This window comes from Mustelus asterias, chromosome 8 (genome assembly GCF_964213995.1).
Source record: "Mustelus asterias chromosome 8, sMusAst1.hap1.1, whole genome shotgun sequence".
NCBI lineage: Eukaryota > Metazoa > Chordata > Chondrichthyes > Carcharhiniformes > Triakidae > Mustelus > Mustelus asterias.
In genome coordinates this window covers 38,359,116-38,384,081 of record NC_135808.1, presented here as the reverse complement: position 1 = coordinate 38,384,081, position 24,966 = coordinate 38,359,116, and the positions used below count along the sequence as shown (strand labels likewise).

The window sequence follows — 24,966 nt, the reverse complement described above, 5'->3', positions numbered from 1 at the left end:
AAGAAGGAATGTTTAAGAATCATATGTGGGGTGAATAAATTTTCCCATTTTTTATACGTCTGGCACTTTGTGCTGTTAACTGATCACAGGCCCCTGACCACCCTCTTTGGGCCATACACAAGAATACCATCTATGGCAGCAACACACTTACAATGATGGGCACTGTTTTGATCGGTATACCTATGACATTTGGTATAGACATCCTGAACAGCATGATGCACTTTCAAGGCTACCTCTCCCTGGAAGAATGGATGTTCCTAATTGGCATTTGAAAATTATGTGTTTTCATCTGATGATAAAGCACCAGTATCAGCATTCGAAACGCCACAAGAAATGACCCAGTCTTAAGTCAAATAATGGATTTAGACTAAAGAGGAAGACTATTCATAGGAATCAACCTGATTTGAGATGGGAGTTGTCTGTAATGGATGGATGTCATTTGTGGGGTTTGAGAATGGTCATTCCTCCTACGTTATGTAGGAAGATGCTGGATCAAGTGCACCAAGGGCATCTGGGTGTGGTGCAGACGAAAGCAATGGCCAGGAGCTATTTTTGGTGGCCAAGTGTTGACTCTCAGATCGAAGAGAAGGCTTGTGAATCTTGTGCTGTAGTGCAGAAAGCATTGCTTTTGTCACCATTCCACCAATGGGAATGGCCTGAAGCCCCTTGGCAAAGGATCTATGCAGATTTCACAAGTCTGGTGGAAGGAAAGATGCTATTGGTGGTGGTGGTCGATGAATACTTGAAATGGCCAGTGGTAGCAATTATGAAGTCAGTGTCTGCAGAGGCAAATATTAAGCACCTCAATGAGTTGTTTGCTCAGTTTGGAAGCCCTGATCAATTAGTGAGTGATAACGGGCCACAATTTGTAGCGAAGGAATTTGAGGACTATCGACCACCAAAGAGTCCGACAGGTGAGATCGGCTCCACAGCACCCTGCAACAAATGGCCGGGCCGGAAGGTTCGTCTACACCTTAAAACAGGCACTTAAGGTTTCCAAGGAGAGGGATTCCTTGGAAGGTGAGTGAATCGATTCTTAAACACATATCGCAGCACACCCCATGCAACAACCCAATGTTCTCCAGCATTAGAACATAGAACATAGACATAGACATAGAACATTACAGCACAGAACAGGCCCTTCGGCCCACGATGTTGTGCCGACCTTCATCTGAAACCAAGATCAAGCTATCCCACTCCCTACCATCCTGGTGTGCTCCATGTGCCTATCCAATAACTGCTTAAATGTTCCTAAAGTGTCTGACTCCACTATCACTGCAGGCAGTCCATTCCACACCCCAACCACTCTCTGCGTGAAGAACCTACCTCTGATATCCTTCCTATATCTCCCACCATGAACCCTATAGTTATGCCATTATTGATATTTGGCCACAAATTAAGGACCACATTTGACCTGATAGGGCCAAAGGAGATGTGAAAGAACCAAGAAGGGCAGATGGCTCGAAGAGAGAGAAAGTTGAGGAAGTTCATGAAGGGGGAACTGTTGGCGAGGAACTACATGGCGAGGATAAAATGGGTTCCTGCAACAGTGGTGGCCAGTGTCATACACTACAGACTCAGATGGGGCCAGTGTCATACACTGTCAGACCCAGGACAAACAGGTCTGGAGGAGACACACAGGTCTGCTGGTGGCTATTGCACATCAAAGCAGGGAAGTCCTCCATGATCCAGAATTATTGCAAGAGAAGCCCGAGGAACTGACTGAGTCTTGTGTTCCTGAAATTCAGGGAGTCCTGACCAGAGAAGAAATGATGTGGAGATGCCGGCGTTGGACTGGGGTAAACACAGTAAGAAGTTTAACAACACCAGGTTAAAGTCCAACAGGTTTATTTGGTAGCAAATGCCACTAGCTTTCGGAGCGCTGCCCCTTCGTCAGGTGGAGTGGAGAAATGCTCACAAACAGGGCATACAGAGTCACAAACTCAATTTACAGAATAATGATTGGAATGCAGTCTTTACAGATAATCAAGTCTTAAAGGTACAAACAATGTGAATGGAGGGAGCATTAACAGTCCTGTCTGGAGACAATACACATCTCTTTAACCTGTGCTTAATGTTCCCTCCATTCACATTGTTTGTACCTTTAAGACTTGATTATCTGTAAAGACTGCATTCCAATCATTATTCTGTAAATTGAGTTTGTGTCTCTGTATGCCCTGTTTGTGAGCATTTCTCCATTCCACCTGATGAAGGGGCAGTGCTCCGAAAGCTAGTGGCATTTGCTACCAAATAACCCTGTTGGACTTTAACCTGGTGTTGATAAACTTCTTACAGAGAAGAAATGCCAGCAGAAGCTACTGATGACAGTAACAGGTTAGCGAGAAAGATCCACGAGCTTCCAGAAATGGAGAGAAGAACTTCCAAGAAGAGACAGGTGGCAACGAGATGATCATGCAGGAACCGTCGTTCTCCAGATAGACTTTTAATGGACGTTGATGTTGCCATTCACAGTTGATGTTCATGTTTTTGCATATCATTGAATTGTGTATTTAAGTAATTAAAAATGTATATTTGTTATTTGGGGGGGTTTGAAGTAAGAGGGGAGGAGTATTATGCATGTTGTGGCATGCCCCTTTAAGAGAACAGGTCAGGTGACCAAGAACTCAAGTTCCATGCTGGGTAGAACTTGCCTAGCCAGTCTTGAAGGACAAAGCCACAGGTACATGGGAACACCACCACCTGCAAATTCCTCTCCAAGCCACACACCTTCCTGACTTGGAAATATATTGCCATTACTTCGCAGTCGCTGAGGCAAAATCCTGGAATTCCCTCCCAAACGGCATTATCTTGGAATTTCCTCCCAAACGGCATTGTGGGTCAACCCACAGCACGTGGACTGCAGCGATTCAAGAAGTGGTAAGAAGTCTCACAACACCAGGTTAAAGTCCAACAGGTTTATTTCGTAGCAAAAGCCACTAGCTTTTGGAGCACTGCTCCTTCGTCAGGTGAGTGGGATTTCAGTTCACAAACAGGGCATATAAAGGCACAAACTCAATTTACAAAATAATGGTTGGAACGCGAGTCTTTACAGGTAATCAAGTCTTAAAGTTTCAGACAATGTGAGTGGAGAAAGGGTTAAGCATAGGTTAAAGGGATGTGTATTGGATCCTGGCTGGAGACAGTCAGCATGGATGAGAATTTCAACACCAGATGGACTAAAGCAGGGGAAGTGGGTGTGTTGGAAATGGGCGATGTTACAGAGGGGGAAGAGGTGATCTTTGTGATGAAGAGGGTATGGGGTCAGAAGCTCAGCTGGAGGTTGAAGAGGCTGACACTGACCAATTGTTAGAGATGAGAGTGGAGAGCACAATCGAGAGGAACTTAATGAATGTAGGAACTGGAGTCATCTCTCGAGCCTGCAAAACCGTTCAATTAGATCATGGCTGATACGTATCAACACTGTCTACCTGCCTTGGCTCTGTAACCCTTAATCCCCTTTTCTAACAATAAATCTATCAATCTCAGTTTTGAAATTTTCAGTTGACTCTCAACAGATTTTTATGGGGAGAGAGTTCCAGATTTCCGGTCCCCTTTTTTGTGAAGAATTGTTATCTGGACTTAAAGCAGGGAGATCAATCAGGAAGGTAGAGAATAAAGGTAATTTTGGGAACAAGATTGTAGAAGGTGGATATGAGGGATTGGTTAAACCAGATTGACGGCTACGGAAGCAATGTGGTGAATGGAGGGTCAGAGGGCAGAGAGTTGGGAATTAGAAAGAACTGTCCAACTCACCTGGGGGAAGAGTGTCTTCCAGGAGCGGAAACTGGTCCATGGACCCATGTGATCACTGGATCTCTGTAACCATTGGTAGGTTTCTATGTTGGCAATGAGCTCCATCCTGCGTCACTAAAGTTTGGTGTCATTTCTGAACATCAGACTAGGAAGGTAGACTAAAGAACAGAGATTTTAAAGAAACTTCTGTCCATAGTATTCTGAGAGAATTTCCCCTGATTTGAGTGTGTGTTATTAAAGTAAGCTAGCTCTCAAGAGTGGGTATGGAGTAGAATCGGACCCGGCTTTAGTTGGTGATGTGAATTATAGACAGATCCTCTTCAGGTGATAGGTGTTTGACTAATACTTGGGAGGCATAGTGGCACAGGGTTAGTACTGCTGCCTCACAGCGCCAGGGACTCGGGATCAATTCCGACCTTGGGTCACTGCCTGTGTGGAGTTTGCATGTTCTTCCCGTGCTGTGTGGGTTTCCTCTGGGTGCTCTGGTTTAATCCCACAGTCCAAAGATATGCAGGAGAGGTGGATTGGCCGTGTAAAATTACCCCTTAATGTCAGGGGGATGCAGGGTAAATACGTAGGGTTACAGGGATAGGGCCTGGATGGGACTGCTGTCGATTCAGGCTCAATAGGCTGAATGGCCTCCTTCTGCATTGTAGGGATTCTATGACCATGGGTAATGTTTGTACTCTCCTGTTTGGGAAGACTACTATCCTGAGCATGGTGAGGGAGTGGGGATGAATCTCGACAAACCTGAGTTCCCTCAGTCGATGATACCTTGATATAATAATGGTGTGATATGTTCACCTTACACTCTTCCAAGATTCATTACATGTTCTAGGAAAGTTCTTGAATTATTTTCAAATGCTTGGTTATTTCAGCTGATTCCAAGTTTGTTGTAAGATGAATATTGTGTTTGCTGTTTCAGAAATCTTCTGGAAAGATTTGTAACTCTCAATTTTTTAAAAACTTAATCCAAACTACCTGATTTGTCAGCATGGTGTTTTCCTGTTCACTGAAACACTCAGGAGCGTACAGTAAGAGTCCTGTACACAATATATTGGTCAATGTCACTGTGGGCTGGTATACATTCTTCATCAATGGGTTTAGAATTTCTTGCTCACAGGAAGTATAAGTTTTCCCTAAGAAAGAAAGACTTTGATTTATTATCAACTTTAATTAACTCAAGACATCTGAAAGCACTTTACAGGAAATGAAGAGATTGTTGGAAGTATAATCAATGCCGTAATGTACGATTTGAACTCACAACCTTCTTACTCAGAGACAAAGGGTGTTAACTGAGCCACAGCTGACAACTAATGATATTTCTGATGGATTCGATTCCATTTCTAAGGGGATGAGTTCCAAGGTTGTGCACAGAATGCTTTCTCCCTGCAAACTGGCAGCCTGAACGATTGACTTGATTTAAAGTGGTGACCATAGGAATTAGGAACACAAGTAGGCCATTTGGCCGCCCGCACCTGCTCCACCATTCAATAGGATCATGGCTGATCCGACATCCCTCACATCCACTTTCCTGCCCTTTCCCCGTAACCCTTGATACCCTTACTGATCAAAATATTATGTCAGCCTTAAATATACATAAGGACTCTGCCCCCATAGCTCTTTGTGGAAAGGAGTTCCAAAGTTACATGACCCTCTGAGAGAAGAAATTCCTGCCCATCTCTCCTCATCAATTTCTCTTCCTCTTAAATTGGTACCGCTTTATTCTGAGACTATGCCCTCTGACTCTCCCATGAGGGAAACATCCATTTACCCTGCCAAGCCCCTTAAGAATCCTTTTTGTTTCAGTGAGATCACCTCTCGTTGTTCTAAATTCCGATGAGTCCCAACCTGTTTAACCTTTCCTCATAAGACAATCTCTCCATACCGGGGATCATCCTAGTTAACCTTCTCTGAACTGCCTCCAATGAAATAATATCTTCCCTTAAATTAAGGGACTAAAACTGCTCACTGTACTCCAGATGTGGTCTCACCAGTATCTTGTACATTTGCAGCAAGACTTCCCTACTCTTAAACTCGAACCCGTTCAAATATGGGCTAACTTTCCATTCACCTTCCTGATTACCTGCTGTACCTATGTGCTAGCTTTCTGTGTTTCGTGCACAAGTACATCCAAGTCCCTTTGTGTTGCAACTTTCTGCAGTTTTTCTCAATTGAAATAATACTATGTTATTTTGTTCTCCGTCCTAAAATGACCAACTTCTCATTTTCCCCACATTATCTTCCAATTGCCAAAATTTTGCCCACTTAACCTATCAAATATCTCTTTGTAAACTGTTTTTATCCTTCTCAAGAATTGCCTTTCCACCTATTTTTGTGTCGTCTGCAAATTTGGCTACAGTACTTTCGTTTCCGTCCTCCAACTATATATATATATATTATAAACAGTTGCGGTCCCAGCGCTGATCCCTGTGGAACCCCACTGGTTTACAGATCACCAACCTGTTCCAGTTTGAGTTAGAGTGGCAGGTGTCAGTGTCGTCTTTGTGTTCCTGTTTTTTTATTTTGTGAATGATACACACTGAGGAGGTGTTGTTGCTTTTTGATGCTCATGTCTCTCTGAGACATATAGAGAAAAGCTAGTGAGATGTTGAAGAACTGTTTCAGGTACTGAATACATCTGGGCGTGGATCACAGTATTCCCCAGAAAGACAGAGAGAGAGCGAATGGTCTTGTGTATTGCATGCTGAACAATATCACTCTCAAACAAGATCTAAACTGGTACAGCCTGGGAGAGGAGAGACATCCCAAGAGAGGTGAATGGTCCCGCATGTTCCGGGAAAGGGGGACGGACCAGAACCAGATGAGGTGAATGATGAGCCTTTGAAATTGAAGCTAAAGAAGACGAACCTCTACAGGAGCAACCCTTGGATAGGGCAGGGCTGTCAGCTGCTTGTTCTCTTTCACTCGCTGATGTTCTCCTTTCCCCTGCGTATGTGCTGATCTCACCACTGCACATTATTACTGCCTTTGATTTGATTTATTATTGTCACGTGTATTACTTTTCACTGTATATTATTATTTCTTGTGCACTATGCAGACAAAGCATATCGTTAATAGAAAAGGAAAGGAGTGAGTGCAGAATGTAGTGTTACAGTCATAGCTAGGGTGTAGAGAAAGATCAACTTAATGCAAGGTAGGTCCATTCAAAAATCTGATGGCAGCAGGGAAGAAGCTGTGTTGGGTCGGTTGGTACGTGACCTCAGACCTTTGTATCTTTTTCCCGACGGAAGAAGGTGGAAGAGAGTATGTCCAGAGTGCGTGGGGTCCTTAATTATGCTGGCTGCTTTTCTGAGGCTGCAGGAAGTGTAGATTGTGACAATGGGTGAGAGGTTGATTTGTGTGATGGATTGGACTTTGTTCATGACCATTTATAGTTTCTTGTCATTTTGGATAGAGCAGGAGCCATACCAAGCTGTGATACAATCGGAAGGAATGCTTTCTATAGTGCATCTGTAAAAGTTGGTGAGAGTCGTAGCAGACATGCCAAATTTCCTTATTCTGAGAAAATAGAGGCGTTGATGGGCTTTCTTAACGATAATGTCGGCATGGAGAGTCCAGGACAGGTTGTTCGTGATCTGGATACCCAAAAACTTCAATCTCTTGACTATTTCTACTTGGTCCCCATTAAACTGTGGGTCTTCCTTTTCTGATCTGATCTGATCAGATCCAAGACTACACAGCCACACTGATGTTGTCAGTTTGAAAGCCTCCGAGGATGAAGAATGCTGTTCCCACACTAGAAATCTAGTTACCAGGGAAGGAGCAGCTTTTTAGAGATGGCATCCGGTAATATTCACACACGTTCACCCTCGGCACAACATCGTTCTGTGCTGTACTGTTCTATGTTCAGGACTGAATATTCAAAGTGATGGATCAATATTCTTATCAGTTACATCCCATAATATTCACACTAATGTTCAGGCAGTCTGACTATCCTGTGGGAAATTAGGTGTGGAAATGCCCCTTATGCTTTGAGAAAAGATCCAGCTGAGAGACCTGTTTACTCAGGGCTTTGTGCTGAACTGTTTGACTGAAGCAAAACCAAACCGGGGAAAGGGCCTGGAAGTTGGCATTTTCATTCCAGCGTGGTGGAGTACCCTAGGGGTTGTGCTGGGTGACCCTGGAATGAGTGCAGAGGATGGTGTGTGAGGAGACAGGCTGGGTGTAAGGTCTGTGGTGGAGAAATGGCACTGTATTGAAGTTGAAAAAGGAGAGAAACATGAAATAGCTATCACACCTCACACACTCCACATCCCATCCATCTCAAATGATGACCCAAAACTCCTCCCCCCCAGGCCCCTTATCCTCTGTGTCATCCTATACCTTTCCCTGATCATGGCCCCTCCTACTCGCCATGCAAAATTATGTATCTAACTATCTCCATGACTCTTCATATCCTCCATGTCAACCTCTGCCCCCAGCCACTCCACATGGCCGTTTCTTGACTCTACTCTAACTTAATACTAACTCAGACCAACATGTGCCCCCATTCATTGCCCTTACACCACCCATACCAGCTCACCCAGTATCCACATTTGGAATACCATGCTCAGGTTAAATAAAATCAAATTCCAAGTGTCTATTGCATACTTTATTTTTTTAAACGATAGTTGTTCATAAAAACTCAATTACTACATTTACTTTCCATCAATTACCCCTTATTATCCCTTATAAACACTAAATTCAAATACATCCTCCATATTGAAATTCATAGTCCCGCTTCAAAGTGTCCATAACTACTTGGAGCTGTCAATCAAACTGAAATAGTGCATACCTAACTGTGATAATAGATGGTTGTGAAATCTAACCCAGTCAATCTGAGGCTCATGTCCACAGATAGAGTGAAATTTTAACACTCCAAATAGATTCTTCAAACAATTAAACCCAGGATAAAGGCAAAGTACAGTGGATACTGGAATCTGAAACAAAAACAGAAAATGCTGAAAAATCTCAGCAGATCTGACAGCATCTGTGAAGAGAGAATAGAGCCAATGTTTTGAAGGACCATCCTGCCTCACTTTCTACGTACATTCATGCCTACTTTTAACCTGGAAGAACAGCTCCCCCTTTCTCCCGCCCACCCACCTCCAAAAGGCAGCTCACCACCCCTCCCAAGGGCAGTTTGAATCCTAGATTGAGGTTCCCACCTGCCCTCCCCACAAGGGCAGTTCGCACCCCCCCCAACCCCACTCTGGCCCAGGCCAGCACACCTCTCAGATTGTGGCTCCTCTGCCACCAAGGGCACAGGAAGAGAACAGTCCTCTGAGACAGTATCTGTGGAGAGAATAGAGCCTGTGGGGGAGCACTTCAGCGGTCACGGGCATTCGGTCTCTGATCTTCGGGTAAGCGTTCTCCAAGGTGGCCTTCACGACCACACGACAGCGCAGAGTCGCTGAGCAGAAACTGATAGCCAAGTTCCGCACACACATGAGGATGGCCTAAACCGGGATCTTGGGTTCATGTCACACTATCGGTAACCCCCACAGCTTGCCTCCTGGACTTGCAGAATCTCACTGACTGTCCTGCCTGGAGACAATACACATTTCTTTAACCTGTGCCTGATGCTCCCTCCACTCACATTGTCTGCAGCTTTAAGACTTGATTATCTGTCAAGATTCGCATTCTAATCAGTACTCTGTAACTTGATTTTGTGTCTCTGTGTGCCTTGTTTGCGAGCAGATATCCACTCCATCTGACGAAGGAGCAGCGCTCCGAAAGCTAATGGCATTTGCTACCAAATAAACCTGTTGGACTTTAACCTGGTGTTGTTAAAACTCTTACTGTGTTTACCCCAGTCCAATAGCAGCATCTCCACATCATGTTTGACTAATACCATGGGTAATCCTTGTATTCTCCTGTCAGCTATCCTGAATATGGTGAGGGAGAGGGGATGAGTCTGTGCAGACCTGAATGTTCTCAGTCCATCATATCTCAATGTAATAATGCCACATACACACAAAAGAGAAAACGCTGGAAAATCTCAGCAGGTCTGACAGCATCTGTGGAGAGAATAGAGCCAACACTTCGAGTCTGGATGACCCTTTGTCAGAACATTTCAGATTCCAGCATCCGCAGTATTTTGCTTTTATTTTACACTATATGTGTGATATATTCACCTTACACTCTTCCAAGATTCATTTCATATTCAGGGAAGCATCATTTTCAAATGGTTTGTTATTTTGGTTGATTGAGAGTTTGGTGCAAGCTGAATTTTGCGTTGATATTCGTCTGCCGTTTTTCTGTACCAATTTATAACTTAGCATAAATTTACCTTTTCCACTTAACCCAAACCACCTGATTTGTCAACGTGGTGTGTTCTTGTTCACTGAAACATTGACCCTGCAGTAAGACATCTGGAAACAGTTTATTGCTTATAGAACAAAGGAAATAGGAACAGGAAGAGGCCATTTTGTCCCTTGAAACTGCTCGACCATTCAATCATGGCTGATCTGTTACCTCAGCACCATTTTCCCCTACTGTCCCCATATCCCCTGTTGTCATTAATATCTCAAAATCTATCAATCTCTGTCCTAAACGTAGTCAATTACTTAGCCTTCACAGCCCCCTGAGGCAGAAAATTGCAAAGATTCGCCACACTCAGAGAACAAATCCTCCTCATCTCAATCCTAATTGTCCCACCTTATATCTAATTTGTCACTTTGTTCTAGACACCCACTTCATCCCCACCCCACCTGAGGAAAACATCCCTCCAGTACCTATCCTGTTGAGCCCTGTAAGAATTTTGCATGTTTGAATGATCTCACCTCTTTTTCTGCTAAACTGTAGAGAATATCGGCCCGATCCCCATCAATCTTCCTCATAGGACAGATCTGCCTTCACAGGAATCAGTCTCGTGAATCTCTGTGCACTCGCTTTATGGCAAGTATATCCTTCCTTAGGGTAAGGAACCCAAAACTGTCCACTCCGTAATAGGGTTTCACCAATTGCAGCAAGACATATTTACTCCTGTACTCAAATCCTCCTGTGTTAAAGACCATAGAATCCCTACAGCGCATCAAGTCTGCACCGATTTCCGAAAGAGCATTCTATCTGGGCCCACTCCACCGCCCTATCCCTGTAAAGCTGCGCATTTACCATGACTAATCTACTTAACTTGTATATCGTTGGATACAAAGTGTCACATTAGCAATCCATCTAACCCACACACCTTTGGACTGTGGGAGGTTAGGAAACCGGAGCACACGGAGGAAACCCACGCAGACACGGGGAGAACGTGCAAACCACATGGACAGTCACTCAAGGCCAGAATTAAATCTGGGTCCCTGGTGGTGTGAGGCAGCAGTGCTTGCCATTGTGCCACTGTGTTGTCCTAACTTACCATGCACATGAAAATCATTGATGTTAATGAGCTCAATGTCACTGTGGGCTTTAGAATTTCCAGCTCACAGGAAGCATACATTTCTCTAAGAAGAAAGACTTGAATTTATGTATCAACTTTCATGAACACAAGGTATCAATGAAATGTAGTCGGTGTTGTATAGTAAGAAACTTGGTAGCCAATTTATACAGAGTGTAACATCCTATTCGAGATCTTTAATGTTTAAAGGGAAATCTGATCATCCCACGATGAACTAACAGAACCACATCATAAAATGTTATGTTTTTAAACAAAAGCAAACTTTATTGTATCTAAAATAATTAAACAAAGCAAGCACTATGAACTGAATACTGTGATTTATCATTACTTATGCTGTGGACTCAGTTCTACTTTCTACTTCTCCAAAAGAGTTCCCTTATATATTACACAAATCTTGAAGGTTCATTCACTTGTTTAGATTTCTTCCTCTGGCTTCAAACTAGGCAAATCTTCCAGCTACTGTTGCTTAATGAAATCCAAACTGAGCTTCACCTGCCTTCCACATGGTAAATTATAAATTTAGTATTTGCTCTGTTTAAAGTGCAGACCTGATAAACAATCAACTCCCATTGGCTCTTTCAATCCAGAGTATAGGCAGTCGACACCAAAGCCAAACTGCTACTGCCTTCTGTGAGCAAGCATTCAAATGAATTAAACCACATAAACCTTGAACCAACTCTGAATCAATAATCACAAAATAGGTACTGAAAACATTAGTGAGCCCATTGACAGAGTTCGGAAACATTTTGGACCCAAGTCAAGGGAAGTCAGCTGCCCAAAACAACAATGAGGAGGAGTTCACTGTGAACAGTACAATGATTATAAATTCTGAATCACAGAGAAACATGGAGCAAAGATGATACATTTCCTGGAAATAGTGACATTCAGTCAACTGCTGAATAATACAAAGTAGTTTCATAATGTGAAATGTTTCAAACTTCCAGGGCTGAATATGACCTCTGTCTCTGCTTTAACAATTCAGTGATTCTGTGAAATCACCTGGATAACAAGGATCAAACTTCACACCAAGTGGTGGAGCAGTAAACCTTGATACAGTTTACACACACTGGAAAGGTGCAAAAGACACGTCCTATTTCCATTGGCCAGTTAATCTGACTTCAGTGGTGGAAAAATTACAGCATTCCATTCTGAGAGACTGGGTAACTTTCACTTAATGCTTACTCCAATTCAGATTTGTGGGGAGCCGGAGCCTATCCCGACAGATACTGGGCGCTAGGCAGGATAAACCCAGGACAGGATGCCAGGCCATCACAGGGCACACACTCATACTAACACGCGCACATACACACACAGACAAACTGTGGCCAATCCACCTAATCTGCAGGTCTTTGGACTGTGAGAGGAAACTGAAGCACCCGGAGGAAACCCATGCAGTCATGGGAGAATGTGCAAACTCCACAGTCACTTGAGGCCAGAATTAACCACAGGTTTCTGGACATGTGAAACAGCAGTGCTAACCACTGTGCCACCCCACAGGGTAAATTGTCACTTAGAAAGGAATTGATTAATCAGGGATAGTCAGCATGGTTTTGTTAGGGGAAGATGGTGTCTCACTAACTTGATGGAAGTTTTTGCGAAGTAACAAGGAGGATTGATGAGGGTAGTGCAGTGGATGGTGTCTACGTGGATTTCGTTAAGGTATTTGACAAGGTGCCACATGGTAAGCTGGTCAAAAAAGTGAAATGGGATACAGGGGAAGGTAGCAAGTTGGATTGAAAATTGGCCCAGTAACAGGAAACAAAGGTCAATGGATGTTTTGTAATTTAAAGCTGTTTCCAGTGGCATTTCACAGAGCTCACATTGGGGCTGTTTCCTGGATGTATTAATGGTTTAGATTTAAATGCGGTTGATATGATTGGGAAATTTGCAGATGACAAAATTTGGCTGTGTAGTTGGTAGTGGAGAGGATTGCAGAATGATATCAATGGTTTGATTGAGTGGTTGGAAAAATGGGAAGTGCAAATCAATCCGGAAAAGTATGAGGTAATGCATTTGGGGAGGGCAAACAAAGCAAGGGAATGCTCAGTAAACATATTGAGAGGGGTTGAGGACATGAGAGAAGTGTGTGTCCACAGGTCCCTGCAGGTGACTGGACAGGTGAATAAGTTGGTAAAGAAAGGATATGGAATGCTTTCCCTTATTGGATGAAGTATTGAATACAAAAGCAAAGATGTAATGCTGGAATTGTATAAAACGCTAGTTAGGCCACAGCTGGAGTTTTGTGTACTGTTTTGGTCACCACAATACAGGAAGGACATCATTGCTCTGGAGAGTGTGTAGAATAGGCTTCCAAGAATGTTGCTGGGGCTTGAAAATTGCAGCAATAAGGAGAGATTGGATAAACTAGGGCTGCTTTCCTTACAACAGAGGAGGCAAGGGCTAACCTAACTGAGGTGTACAAAATTATGAGGGGCCTAGATAGGGTAGAGGCGGGAACTTGTGTGAAGTTTTTGTTTCAAAACTCAAAGGGTTTCTCCCTTGTGTTAATGGATCAGGAGATACACTGACCGTGGGAAAGCCTCATCGTACACCTCATACCTGAATAGTTTCTCTCCATTTCCCTGTTCCAGCAGGCTCAAAGATATCAGAAAAGCTTTTGGTAAATTTCACATTGGAGAGGAGACTCCCGTGTGGTTCCTCTGATGGACCAGGAGGTTTGATGAATTTGTGAAAGTTTTGCCACATACTTCACACTCAAATGGTTTCTTCCCAGTGTGAGTCCTCTGGTGTCTCAGCAGTTCGAAGGAGTGAATGAAAGCTTTCTCACAAACATCGCACCTGAATGGTTTCTCCCCTGTATGAATCCTCTGGTGTCTCAGGAGGGTCGAAGACCTCACAAAAGCTTTGTTGCAAATCTCACACTTGAACGGTTTCTCTCCTGTGTGGATCCTCTGATGAGCCAAGAGGTTTGATGACTGTCTGAAGGTTCTGTCACACGCCTCACATCTGAACACTTTCTCCCCCGTGTGCAACTTTTGATGTGCACAGAGGTATGATAACTGTGAAAATGATTTGTTGCACACATTGCAAATTAATGGTTTATCTCCTGTGTGAATGCGTTGGTGCTTGTGGAGGGTTGATGACTGTGAGAATGACTTGTCACACACTTCACACCTAAATGGTTTCTCTCCTGTGTGCATGCGATGGTGTACACGGAGGTGTGATGAATTTGAAAATGATTTGTTGCATACCTCGCACATCAACTGTTTCTCCCCTGTGTGAACACGTTGGTGCGTGAGGAGGTTTGGTAACTGCGAGAATGATTTGTCACAAATCTTGCACGTGAATGGTTTCTCCCCTGTGTGAATACGTTGGTGTGTGCGGAGGTGCGATGAATTTGAGAATGATTTGTCACAAACCTCACAGGTGAACGGTTTCTCCCCTGTGTGAATACGTTGGTGTGTGCGAAGATTTGACGAGCATGAGAATGATTTGTCACAAACCTCGCACATGAATGGTTTCTCCCCTGTGTGAATTCGCTGGTGTTCACGAAGATTGGATGAGCATGAGAATGATTTGTTGCACATCTCACATGTGAATGGTTTCTCCCCAGTATGAACACGCCAATGTGTTAGCAGGTCTGATGATTGTGAAAAGTCTTTGTTACACTTCTCGCACTTAAACAGTTTCCCCCCAATGTGGATGCATTGGTGTTTCATACGCATCCATGATTGATCAAAGACTTGATCGCACACTTCACACTTGAAAGGTTTCTTCTCCATGTAGCAGGGCTTGTGTGACACACATCAACAGATGCACCTTGCGTCTTAGATCTTATGAGCCTGTAGAGACCTCTTCACAAACCCCATGCGAAAAGGGCCTCTCACCTGTCGGAATGCGTCAGTGATTTATGAGGCTAGATGACCGATTGAAGCTCTCACCACACTTGGAATCCACTCACACTTCTTCCCAGCCTCACCTTGATTGATCACTCACAGCTGATCCTTCAGAAAGGTTGGTTCTGGCGGAAGGTTCCACACCACTGACCAGTTTCAGATCTGATGATATGTCAAAGCTCCCCTGACCTGACTGATTTCCAGATGACGGTTTCACTGTCCAACCTTCTCTGTGTTGAGCAATGCTGTGAAGGGACTGGATGTCTTTCCACAAATGCGCAGTTTTTCCTTGGGTGATGGTCAGGATCTATCTGCAGTGTCTCTCTGCCCTGTATTCTCTGGTGTAGTACGGTGCAATCCTTCTGTAAAACAGGAAAAGGAAATATGATTTCCTCCAACTCTATCCTTTGCTGAAGGGGTTAATTCCTCTGTTAGAGACTGTTCCACAATTAGTGCGAGGTCTGCTATTCCCGTGTGGGGGATCAGATACAAGTCCCTTTTCCTCATTTGACTGTCACACACCCTCTGTTTCCAGCAGGGACACAGGATAGTAACCAGAGGCAGACACTGCTCTCCCTCAGACTGCACATCCCAAATTCAGCTATCAGACACATCACTGGGCAAAACTATCAAATCCAAGCCCAGGCTTTGGGAAAGGCCAAGACCTTTAGGTAAAATGTTTAAAGAAGGCATTAAAAGACATTTAAATAAACGTGTCTCTGCCCCTCCCGGATAATTACACCTCACCTTCTCATATTCAGTAATGATCCACCAACAAAACTCAGCCTGTAAATCAGAAGGGAAATGCTTCCAATAAATACACTCAATATCCAACACACAGCTCCAATCAAACAGCTCAGCGCAAAGCACCGAGTAAACAGGTCTCTCAGCTGGATCTTCTCACACAGGATAAGGGGCATTTCCACACCTGATTCCCCACAGCATAGTCAGACTGCCTGAACATTAGTGTGGATATTATGCAATGTAATTATTATAAATTCTGCTCCTTCACTCACCATCTCCTCACTTGGTTTTCAGTTCCTACAGGAAGTGAAGCAGCTGTGAAAGAGGAAGAGGAGAGAATGGGCAGAGTGGGTGGGCTCTCTGATTGACGTCTCTCACAGCCAATCCTAATATTTCTGGAGTAACATGAGTTTCCTGAAGTTTGGGAAACTGACCGGTGAAACGGAGGCGACTTTGAGCAGCAGATCAGGTGGAGATTTAAACTTGTCTTTGTCCTATTTGAATAAAACCTCACTTATTGCAGCTGTTGTCTCAGTTCCCCCGGTAAATGTTTGACCGAAATTTCTAGTGTGGAAATACCATTCTTCATTCTCGGAGGCTTTCAAACTGACAACATCAGTGTGGGATGTGTCGCCTCGGATGTGTTTGACAGCAGATCGGAAGAGGAAGACTCACCGCATCCAAGGCAGTGATGACGTCCAGTGGTGGGACCAGCACATGTACAGAAGAGAGGGAATAAAAGAGTGACTTGATCCCTCACTCCTTGGCAGATCTCACTGAGGCCTCTCATTCTTTGCCATATATTCCATTCTATTATTGATCGCTCACTCTGCCTCTCACCTCTTGCCTGCTCCCATGTTTATTTCTAGATTTGGGAGGTAACAACACGTTCAAAGACTTTGGAGAGGAAAGGGTGGTTGGAGTTGGGATGATAATTTGCAAAGACAGAAAGGTCAGGGTTTTTTTTTTAGGAGAGGGGTCATCACAGCAGGTTTAATAGAGAGACAGAGAGAGAGAGACAACATCTGAAGGGAGAGAACCATGAACAATATTGGCCAACATTGGGACCAGGAGGGGAAGTTGGGTGATCAGCAGTTTAGTGAGAATAGGGTCAAGGGAACAGGAGGTGGGTGTCATGACAAGATGAACTCAGAAAGGGCATGAGGGGAGGCAGGAAAGAAACTGGGAAAAGATGTGAGTTCAGGGTTCAGGCAGGGGGCAGCATTGATGGACGTTTGTCCAGGCGGGCTAGTGGAAGGGAGGAAAGTGGCAGAAGCAGCTGATGGGATTGTTTCAACCTTATTTCCCTGAGCAGAGTCAATAACCAGGGAGCAGAAATTTAAAAAGAACTCCCCCCACTACCATGTACACAAAGACCCCACCCCACCAACCTGTTGTAAACCTTGCCAACGTGATGTCACGTCGCTGAGGGAGGTGACCTCAATGTGAGGGAAACATACGGCAGGCGAGCCCCTGAATAAGATTCTAATTTAAATGATGTTCCTGACCTTTCTGAGCAGGAACCTCATTACATCACCAGCAAATGCGGGTGCAAAATCCCGGCTAGCATCTCTTTCTCTTCCTTTTCCCCTGATCTGTTTATCCAGCTTCCCCTGAAATGCATGTTCACCTCAGCCACTCGCCGTGGTGGACAGTTCCACATTCTCAGCACTCTCTGTATAAAGACATTTCTCCAGGCTTACCTCATGGGACTTATTAGTGACTATCCTACATTTAAAGCTGTCTCGTTCTGATCTCCCTGACAAATGGAAACATGTTTTCAGGAGCTAGCATTTCAATAATTTTAGAGACAGCTACCCTCCACCCTTTAATCTCCTATTTTCTCAAGAAAAGAGCCGCCACCCCAGTTCCTTCAGTCTTTCCTGATCGTTATGACCTCTGATGCCAGAACTGAACTTATCTCATTGACTATCTCATTATTTTCATTCTTTTTCACTTACAACCTTGAATCACAACAGACTCCTAAATGAAGTAATTAATTGGGTGTACTTTGGGAAATCTGGAGATGCTGGACGTTTCTGAACAAATGAAAATCATTTGACTTTTCTACGTTGTCTTCCTGACTTGAGTGTCTAAATTGGGGAACTGTGGAATGTCGTAACATCACACTGTCGGGTATGAAGCTATTGTTACAGAGTCCTGTGCTGTCAAGGTACCGATCATGTTTGTCAATGTCACCCTAATTACCCGTATCCACACTTTCCCAGTTTAACTGGATGCTGACAGAATATTTACCGTTGATTTAGTTTTCCACCTGGCAACTGTTCATACGGAAAACAGATATTGTCAGTGAGGATTGTTCTCTCCCACTGTCAGCAATGATAGTGACAACCTGGATCATTTATCACTGGGGACATGAGAGGATAAATGGGCCAATACATTCCATTCCCATCTCCAAAGCGGTTAATGAAATGGAAAAGGCAGTGATTAATTAAAATGACCCTCAGACATTCTCTGTTACCACTCAGATGCTGTATACCAGCTCCTAATCATTGTTCGTAAAAAAGATTTTCCACATGTTCCCAATACGTCTTTCACCAAAATCTGCTCCAATGTAACAACACCGCAAAATCCTCAGTTATTGTGTCTGCTCAACCATCCCTCGAAGATGAGAAGATAGAAGTTCCCATCGATCAGTCTGAAGCTGGAGATGAAGAGGAGCTAAGTTTCCACAACCTGTTGATGGACAGGAACAGTCAGCTGCTTTGGAGGAAAGTGACCCTCGTACAGGTCATTCAGAGTAACCAACAAGACCCTGAAACATCACTGTACTGGAGAACAGGGAATGTGTGAGGCACAGCAGAATGCTCAAGTGGTTAAAGATGTTACCCTAACCACTGGAGGAGTCTCTTGTTTTGTTATGAGTCCTTCTGATGTTGAAAGCCCATTTGTCATGGAGGAAATTAATCTAGATGGCAGTGCTGACGAGACAGGAACATTTACTGGTGAAGTCGACTCCGTGTAAACTGACCAAAATCCAGACAGAATGGAGGAACAAGATTTGCTGATTAGTGACATAAAGGCACACACAATGGACGTCCCAACTAGAGCCCATGAATATTTCATCGATGAAAAAGGGATGGACATCATGGATCTCAAAATCTCCTCAGACACAATGAGCGTGGATTCCATCAGACTTTCATGGATGCCGTACCTGAACAGCAGTAAGAACGAGTACACATTCAGACACTCCCTCAGCTGGGAGACCATTTTCAAGGAAAACCATTCAGCGAATATAGTCTTGGTTAGATGTCGGATCAGCTCACCAGGCGAAAGGAGAACTAGAGAATAGACAAGGCCCTTCAGCTACCATGCACTTCCTCGAACCCTCCGCTGCACAATTCAAAACCTGGAAGGCGGGGATTCAATCCATATTACGCAGGCAGCTGGGAAAAGCACCACGGATTAAACAGACCACTGGCCCAAAATGGAAAGGCTAAAAGCCCAACAGAGGGAAATTAACATGAAATCTCACTTTTAATGTTTCTACTTTAAACAATGTATTGCATTCATATAATTATTGTAAATGTTTCATTATGAAACAAATACTCAGAACACCTTGCACCGCCAAAGAAGTGTAACAGAGAGAATAGTGCCCATTTAATTTATTCTGGGGATCATTACCTGAGAGAAGAATATTGGCCAAGGAAAGATCACAGAAAAATGACTGCAATCTTGGCTGTTCCAGGATTACATTTAATCCTGTTTCTCTGCTCTTGCTATAATAAATCTTGCCCTTTTATCTCTGGGAACTCACCAGAATCCGTGTTGCATTTATACCTGCTATTCCTTGGTTCATCCTGCCTGTAATTTTACATTTACAGCATAGAAACATGCCATTGGACTCAAGTAGTCTGTGCTGGAATCTACACAATAATCTACACAAGCCTCCTCCTTCCCACCTTCGCCGAGCTCCACGTTGTCAACTTTCTCCTCAATTCCTTGCTGGATCTATTAGCAAATGTCTTTATTAGTGTCCACTACTGAACCGTATCATTCTCACCCAACACCAAATAAAAACATCTTCCCTACACACGCTCTCTCAAACTCTTTCAGAAATTTAAACTCTTCAGTCATCATCTGTCAGCCTTTGCTCCTCTGGGGAACTAAACTGCAACTATTCAATCTTTCCAATACCAAAACTATCATAGAAGAAGAGAATGCTTACTGCACAGAAGGACGCCATTCGGCCGATGGTGTCTGCTGGTCACCTGCAAGAATAATCCGCCTTGTGCCACTCCGTTGCTTTCCCCTGTAGCCTCGCACATTCTTCCTCTTCAGATGATCATTCAATTCTCATTTGAAAGCCACAAATGAATCTGTCTCTATTACCCTTTTAGACGCTGTATACCAGTTCCTAACCATTGTCCATGAAAAAGATTTTCCACATGTTCCTGATACGTCTTTCACCAATCACCTTAAATCAGTGTCCTCTGGTTCGCAACTGCTTCACTAACAGGAACAGCTTCTCCCTTTCAGCTCTTTGCTGGTCGTTTCATGGTTTTGAAAACTATCAAATCACCCCTCAACCTTCTTTTCATCAAGGAGAACAGACCCAAATCCTCCAATCTACCGACGTAATTGAACATCTTCATCCCTGGACCCATTAAATGGGTTTCCCATATATTTATTGCACCCTCTCTAATGCCTTTGTATCCTTCCTAAAGGGTGCTGTCCAGGTCAGAATGCAACACTCCAGTTGAGACCAAAATCTCAACTGGAGACCAAAATCAAGTTACCATAACTCGATTGCTTTTGCAGTCTGTGCTCCTATTTATAAAGCTGCAATCACATCTACTTTATCAACAGCATTCTCAACTTACCACCCAAACAGCAAATATTCATGCACCTTTATCCCCAGGTCTCTCTGCTCCTGCATGCCTTTACAAATTATATCATTTATTTTATATAATCTCTCCCTTCCTATTGCAATGAATTATTTCACACTTCTCTGCATTAAACTTTATCTGACCAGTCCACAACTGTCTGTGAATCTTTGATGTTCAACGCTGCCTGCTCACAGCTCACAATGTTTGCATGTATTGTCTAATTGGCAAATTTTGAAAGGGTGCACTGTACGGCAAGACCTATGTCTCTAATATGTATCAAGACGAGCAGGAGTCCAAACACGGACCCTTGTAGAATCTCCCTTTACCCTTCCTCCAGTCCAAATAAAAACATTTCCCACTGCTGTGTTTTCCATCACTCAGTCAATTCCATATCCCTATTGTTATTGTCCCTTTTATTCTATCATCTCAAACTTTTCCCACAAGTTTGCTGTGACCCTTTATTTAACAACTGCCATTTGGAAGGCCATGTTTACATGAACCGTATTACCCTCATCAACCCTTTCTGTTACCCTAATGAAAATCTCAAATAAGTTTGTTAAATACCATTCACCCTTAACAATTACATTTCAGCTTTCCTTAATTAATCCACATGGACTGTTAATTTTGTCTCCAATTGTTTGGAGAATCTTCAACATTGCTGAGGTTAAACTGATTGGATTGCAGTTGACTTATCCTTACACTCTTTTCTGAACAAAAAAAGTGTGTTTACCATTTGCAATTCTCCAGTCCTATGGCACCATCCACATATCTATCTAGGATAGAAAGGTATTGGCCGGTGTCTCCTCAATTTCCACCTAGTATCCATTGATCGGTCTCTCCCAGTCACAAGAACACAGGAAATAAGAGCAGCCATTGACCACATGGCCCATCAAGCCTGCTCCACTATTCAATACAATCATGGCTGATCTTGGATTTCAACTCCACTTTATTGCTCACTCCCTTGATTCCCTGAGACCCCGAAAACTATCTATCACAGCCTGAAATGTATTTAATAATGAAGCACACACAACCCTCTGAGCTAGAAAATTGTGAGTGAAGCAATTTATTTTCATCTCAGTGCTAAATCATCTGTCCCTTATACTGAGCCAGCTTAAACAATCTCTCAAAGTCCACAACATCAAGCCCCTTCAGAATCTTGCATGTTTCAATGTTTCACCTCTCACTCATGCTTCTAAACCTCAGAGAATATTAGCTCAATATTCTTAGACTCGCATCGTCGGACAACTCCCTCATCTCAGGGACCCTTTTTTGGTGATCAGGAGCATAATGAGAAAAAAACCTTTTCCTGCAGCAAGTAGTTAAGGCCTGGAATGCACATTCTGAGAATGTGGTGGATACAGGTTCAAGCGAGGCATTCAAAAGTGAATGGGATTATTATTGGAAAAGCAGCAATGTGCCAAGCTATGGGGAGAAGTAGAACAATGGCATTGATTGAAATGCTCATTTAAAGAGCTGGTGCAGACATGGTGAGCCAAATGGACATCTTCTGTGCTGCAACAACAATGTGATTGTGTGATACATAAGAACATAAGAAATAGGAGCAGGAGTAGGCTATCTAGCCCCTCGAGCCTGCCCCGCCATTCAATAAGATCATGGCTGGTCTGAAGTGAATCAGTTCCACTTACCCGCCTGCTCCCCATAACCCTTAATTCCCTTACCGATCAGAAATCCATCTATCCGTCACTTAAACATGTTCAACGAGGTAGCCTCCACCACTTCAGTGGGCAGAGAATTCCAGAGATTCACCACCCTCTGAGAGAAGAAGTTCCTCCTCAACTCTGTCCTAAACTGACCCCCCTTTATTTTGAGGCTGTGCCCTCTAGTTCTGGTTTCCTTTCAGTACCCCTTTCCCAGAAACCCTCACCTTTCCTCTGCCCCTTCGCCCTGTCCCTCCGCTGCCCCCTTCCCCTCCGCTGCCCGCCCTCCTTCCCCCCCCCCCCGGTCCTCTCCCTCCTTCCCGTGTCCCCATTGCTCTCACCACTTATCCCTCTCCTCCCACCAGCCCCTTCACCCCACCCCATAGAACATAGAACATTACAGTGCAGTACAGGCCCTTCGGCCCTCGATGTTGCGCCGACCAGTGAAACCAATCTAAAGCCCATCTAACCTACACTATTCCAATATCATCCCTCTGTTTATCCAATGACCATTTAAATGCCCTTAATGTTGGCGAGTCCACTACTGCTGCAGGCAGGGCATTCCACGCCCTTACTACTCTCTGAGTAAAGAACCTACCTCTGACATCTGTCCTATATCTATCACCCCTCAATTAAAAGCTATGTCCCCTCATGCTAGCTATCACCATTCGAGGAAAAAGGCTCTCACTATCCACCCTATCTAATCCTCTGATCATCTTGTATGCCTCTATTAAGTCACCTCTTAACCTTCTTCTCTCTAACGAAAACAACCTCAAGTCCCTCAGCCTTTCCTCATAAGATCTTCCCATCATACCAGGCAACATCCTGGTAAATCTCCTCTGCACCCTTTCCAATGCTTCCACATCCTTCCTATAATGCGGCGACCAGAACTGTATGCAAAACTCCAAGTGCGGCCGCACCAGAGTTTTGTACAGCTGCAACATGACATCATGGCTCCGAAACTCAATCCCTCTACCAATAAAAGCTAACACTCTGTACGCTTTCTTAACAACCCTATCAATTTGGGTGCCAACTTTCAGGGATATACGCACATGGACACCGAGATCTCTCTGCTCATCTACACTACCAAGTATCTTACCATTAGCCCAGTACTCTGTAATCCTGTTACTCCTTCCAAAGTGAATCACCTCACACTTTTCCGCATTAAACTCCATTTGCCACCTCTCAGCCCAGCTCTGCAGCTTATCTATCTCCCTCTGTAACCTGCAACAACCTTCTGCACTGTCCACAGCTCCACCGACTTTAGTGTCATCCGCAAATTTACTAACCCATCCTTCTACGCCCTCATCCAGGTCATTTATAAAAATGACAAACAGCAGTGGCCCCAAAACAGATCCTTGCGGTACACCACTAGTAACTGAACTCCAGGATGAACATTTCCCATCAACCACCACCCTCTGTCTTCTTACAGCTAGCCAATTTCTGATCCAAACCGCTAAATCACCCTCAATCCCATGCATCCGTATTTTCTGCAATAGCTTACGGTGGGGAACCTTATCAAACGCCTTACTGAAATCCATATACACCACATCAACTGCTTTACCCTCATCCATTTCTTTGGTCACCTTCTCAAAGAACTCAATAAGATTTGTGAGGCGCGACCTACCCTTCACAAAAACCGTGTTGACTATCCCTAATCAAATTATTCCTTTCTAGATGATTATAAATCCTATCTCTTATAATCCTTTCCAAAACTTTGCCCACAACAGAAGTAAGGCTCACTGGTCTATAATTACCAGGGTTGTCTCTACTCCCCTTCTTGAACAAGGGGACAACATTTGCTATCCTCCAGTCTTCTGGCACTATTCCTGTAGGCAATGATGCCATAAAGATCAAAACCAAAGGCTCTGTAATCTCCTCCCTAGCCTCCCAGAGAATCCTAGGATAAATCCCATCTGGCCCAGGGGACTTATCTATTTTCACATTTTCCAGAATTGCTAACACCTCCTCCTTATGAACCTCAATCCCGTCTAGTCCAATAGCCTGTATCTCAATATTCTCCTCGACAACATTGTCTTTTTCCTGCGTGAATACTGACGAAAAATATTCATTTAGCGCCTCTCCTATCTCTTCACAGTCCACGCACAACGTCCCACTACTGTCCTTGACTGGCCCAAATCTTACGCAATCATTCTTTTATTCCTGATATACCTGAAGAAAGCTTTAGGGTTTTCCTTGATCCTACCTGCCACAGACTACTCATGTCCCCTCCTGGCTCTTCTTAACTCTCTCTTTAGGTCCTTCCTGGCTAACTTGTAACTCTCAAGCGCCCAAACTGAGCCTTCACGTCTCATCTTTACATAAGTCTCCTTCTTCCTCTTCACAAGAGATTCAACTTCTTTAGTAAACCACGGTTCCCTCACTCGACCACTTCCTCCCTGCCTGACAGGTACATACTTATCAAGGAGACGCAGTAGCTGTTCCTTGAACAAGCTCCACATTTCAATTGTGCCCATCCCCTGCAGTTTCCTTCCCCACCTATGCATCCTAAATCTCGCCTAATCGCATCATAATTTCCTTTCCCCCAGCTATAACTCTTGCCCTTCGGTATATACCTATCCCTTTCCATCGCTAAAGTAAACGTAACGGAATTGTGGTCACTGTCACCAAAGTGCTCACCTACCTCCAAATCTAACACCTGGTCTGGTTCATTACCCAGTACCAAATCCCAACACCTTCTC

At 43.9% G+C, this 24,966-nt stretch overlaps 3 protein-coding genes across 3 annotated transcripts in view; 1 reads left to right on the top strand and 2 right to left on the bottom strand.

The window, feature by feature from the left end:
* LOC144497102 (uncharacterized) overlaps positions 1 to 16,046 on the bottom strand; it is a 42,841-nt gene extending 26,795 nt beyond the window's left edge. The window contains exons 1-2 of the mRNA XM_078217881.1: positions 16,029 to 16,046; positions 13,801 to 15,374 (exon numbers count right to left, since the gene is read on the bottom strand). Of these exons, the coding sequence (XP_078074007.1) occupies positions 13,801 to 14,898 (1,098 nt within the window). The 5' untranslated portion in view covers positions 14,899 to 15,374; positions 16,029 to 16,046. The remainder of the gene's footprint in view (positions 1 to 13,800; positions 15,375 to 16,028) is intronic.
* LOC144497077 (uncharacterized) overlaps positions 1 to 24,966 on the bottom strand; it is a 192,441-nt gene that overhangs the window by 91,760 nt on the left and 75,715 nt on the right. The window lies entirely within an intron of this gene.
* The window catches only part of LOC144497071 (uncharacterized), a 42,482-nt gene that overhangs the window by 12,316 nt on the left and 5,200 nt on the right, over positions 1 to 24,966 (top strand). The window lies entirely within an intron of this gene.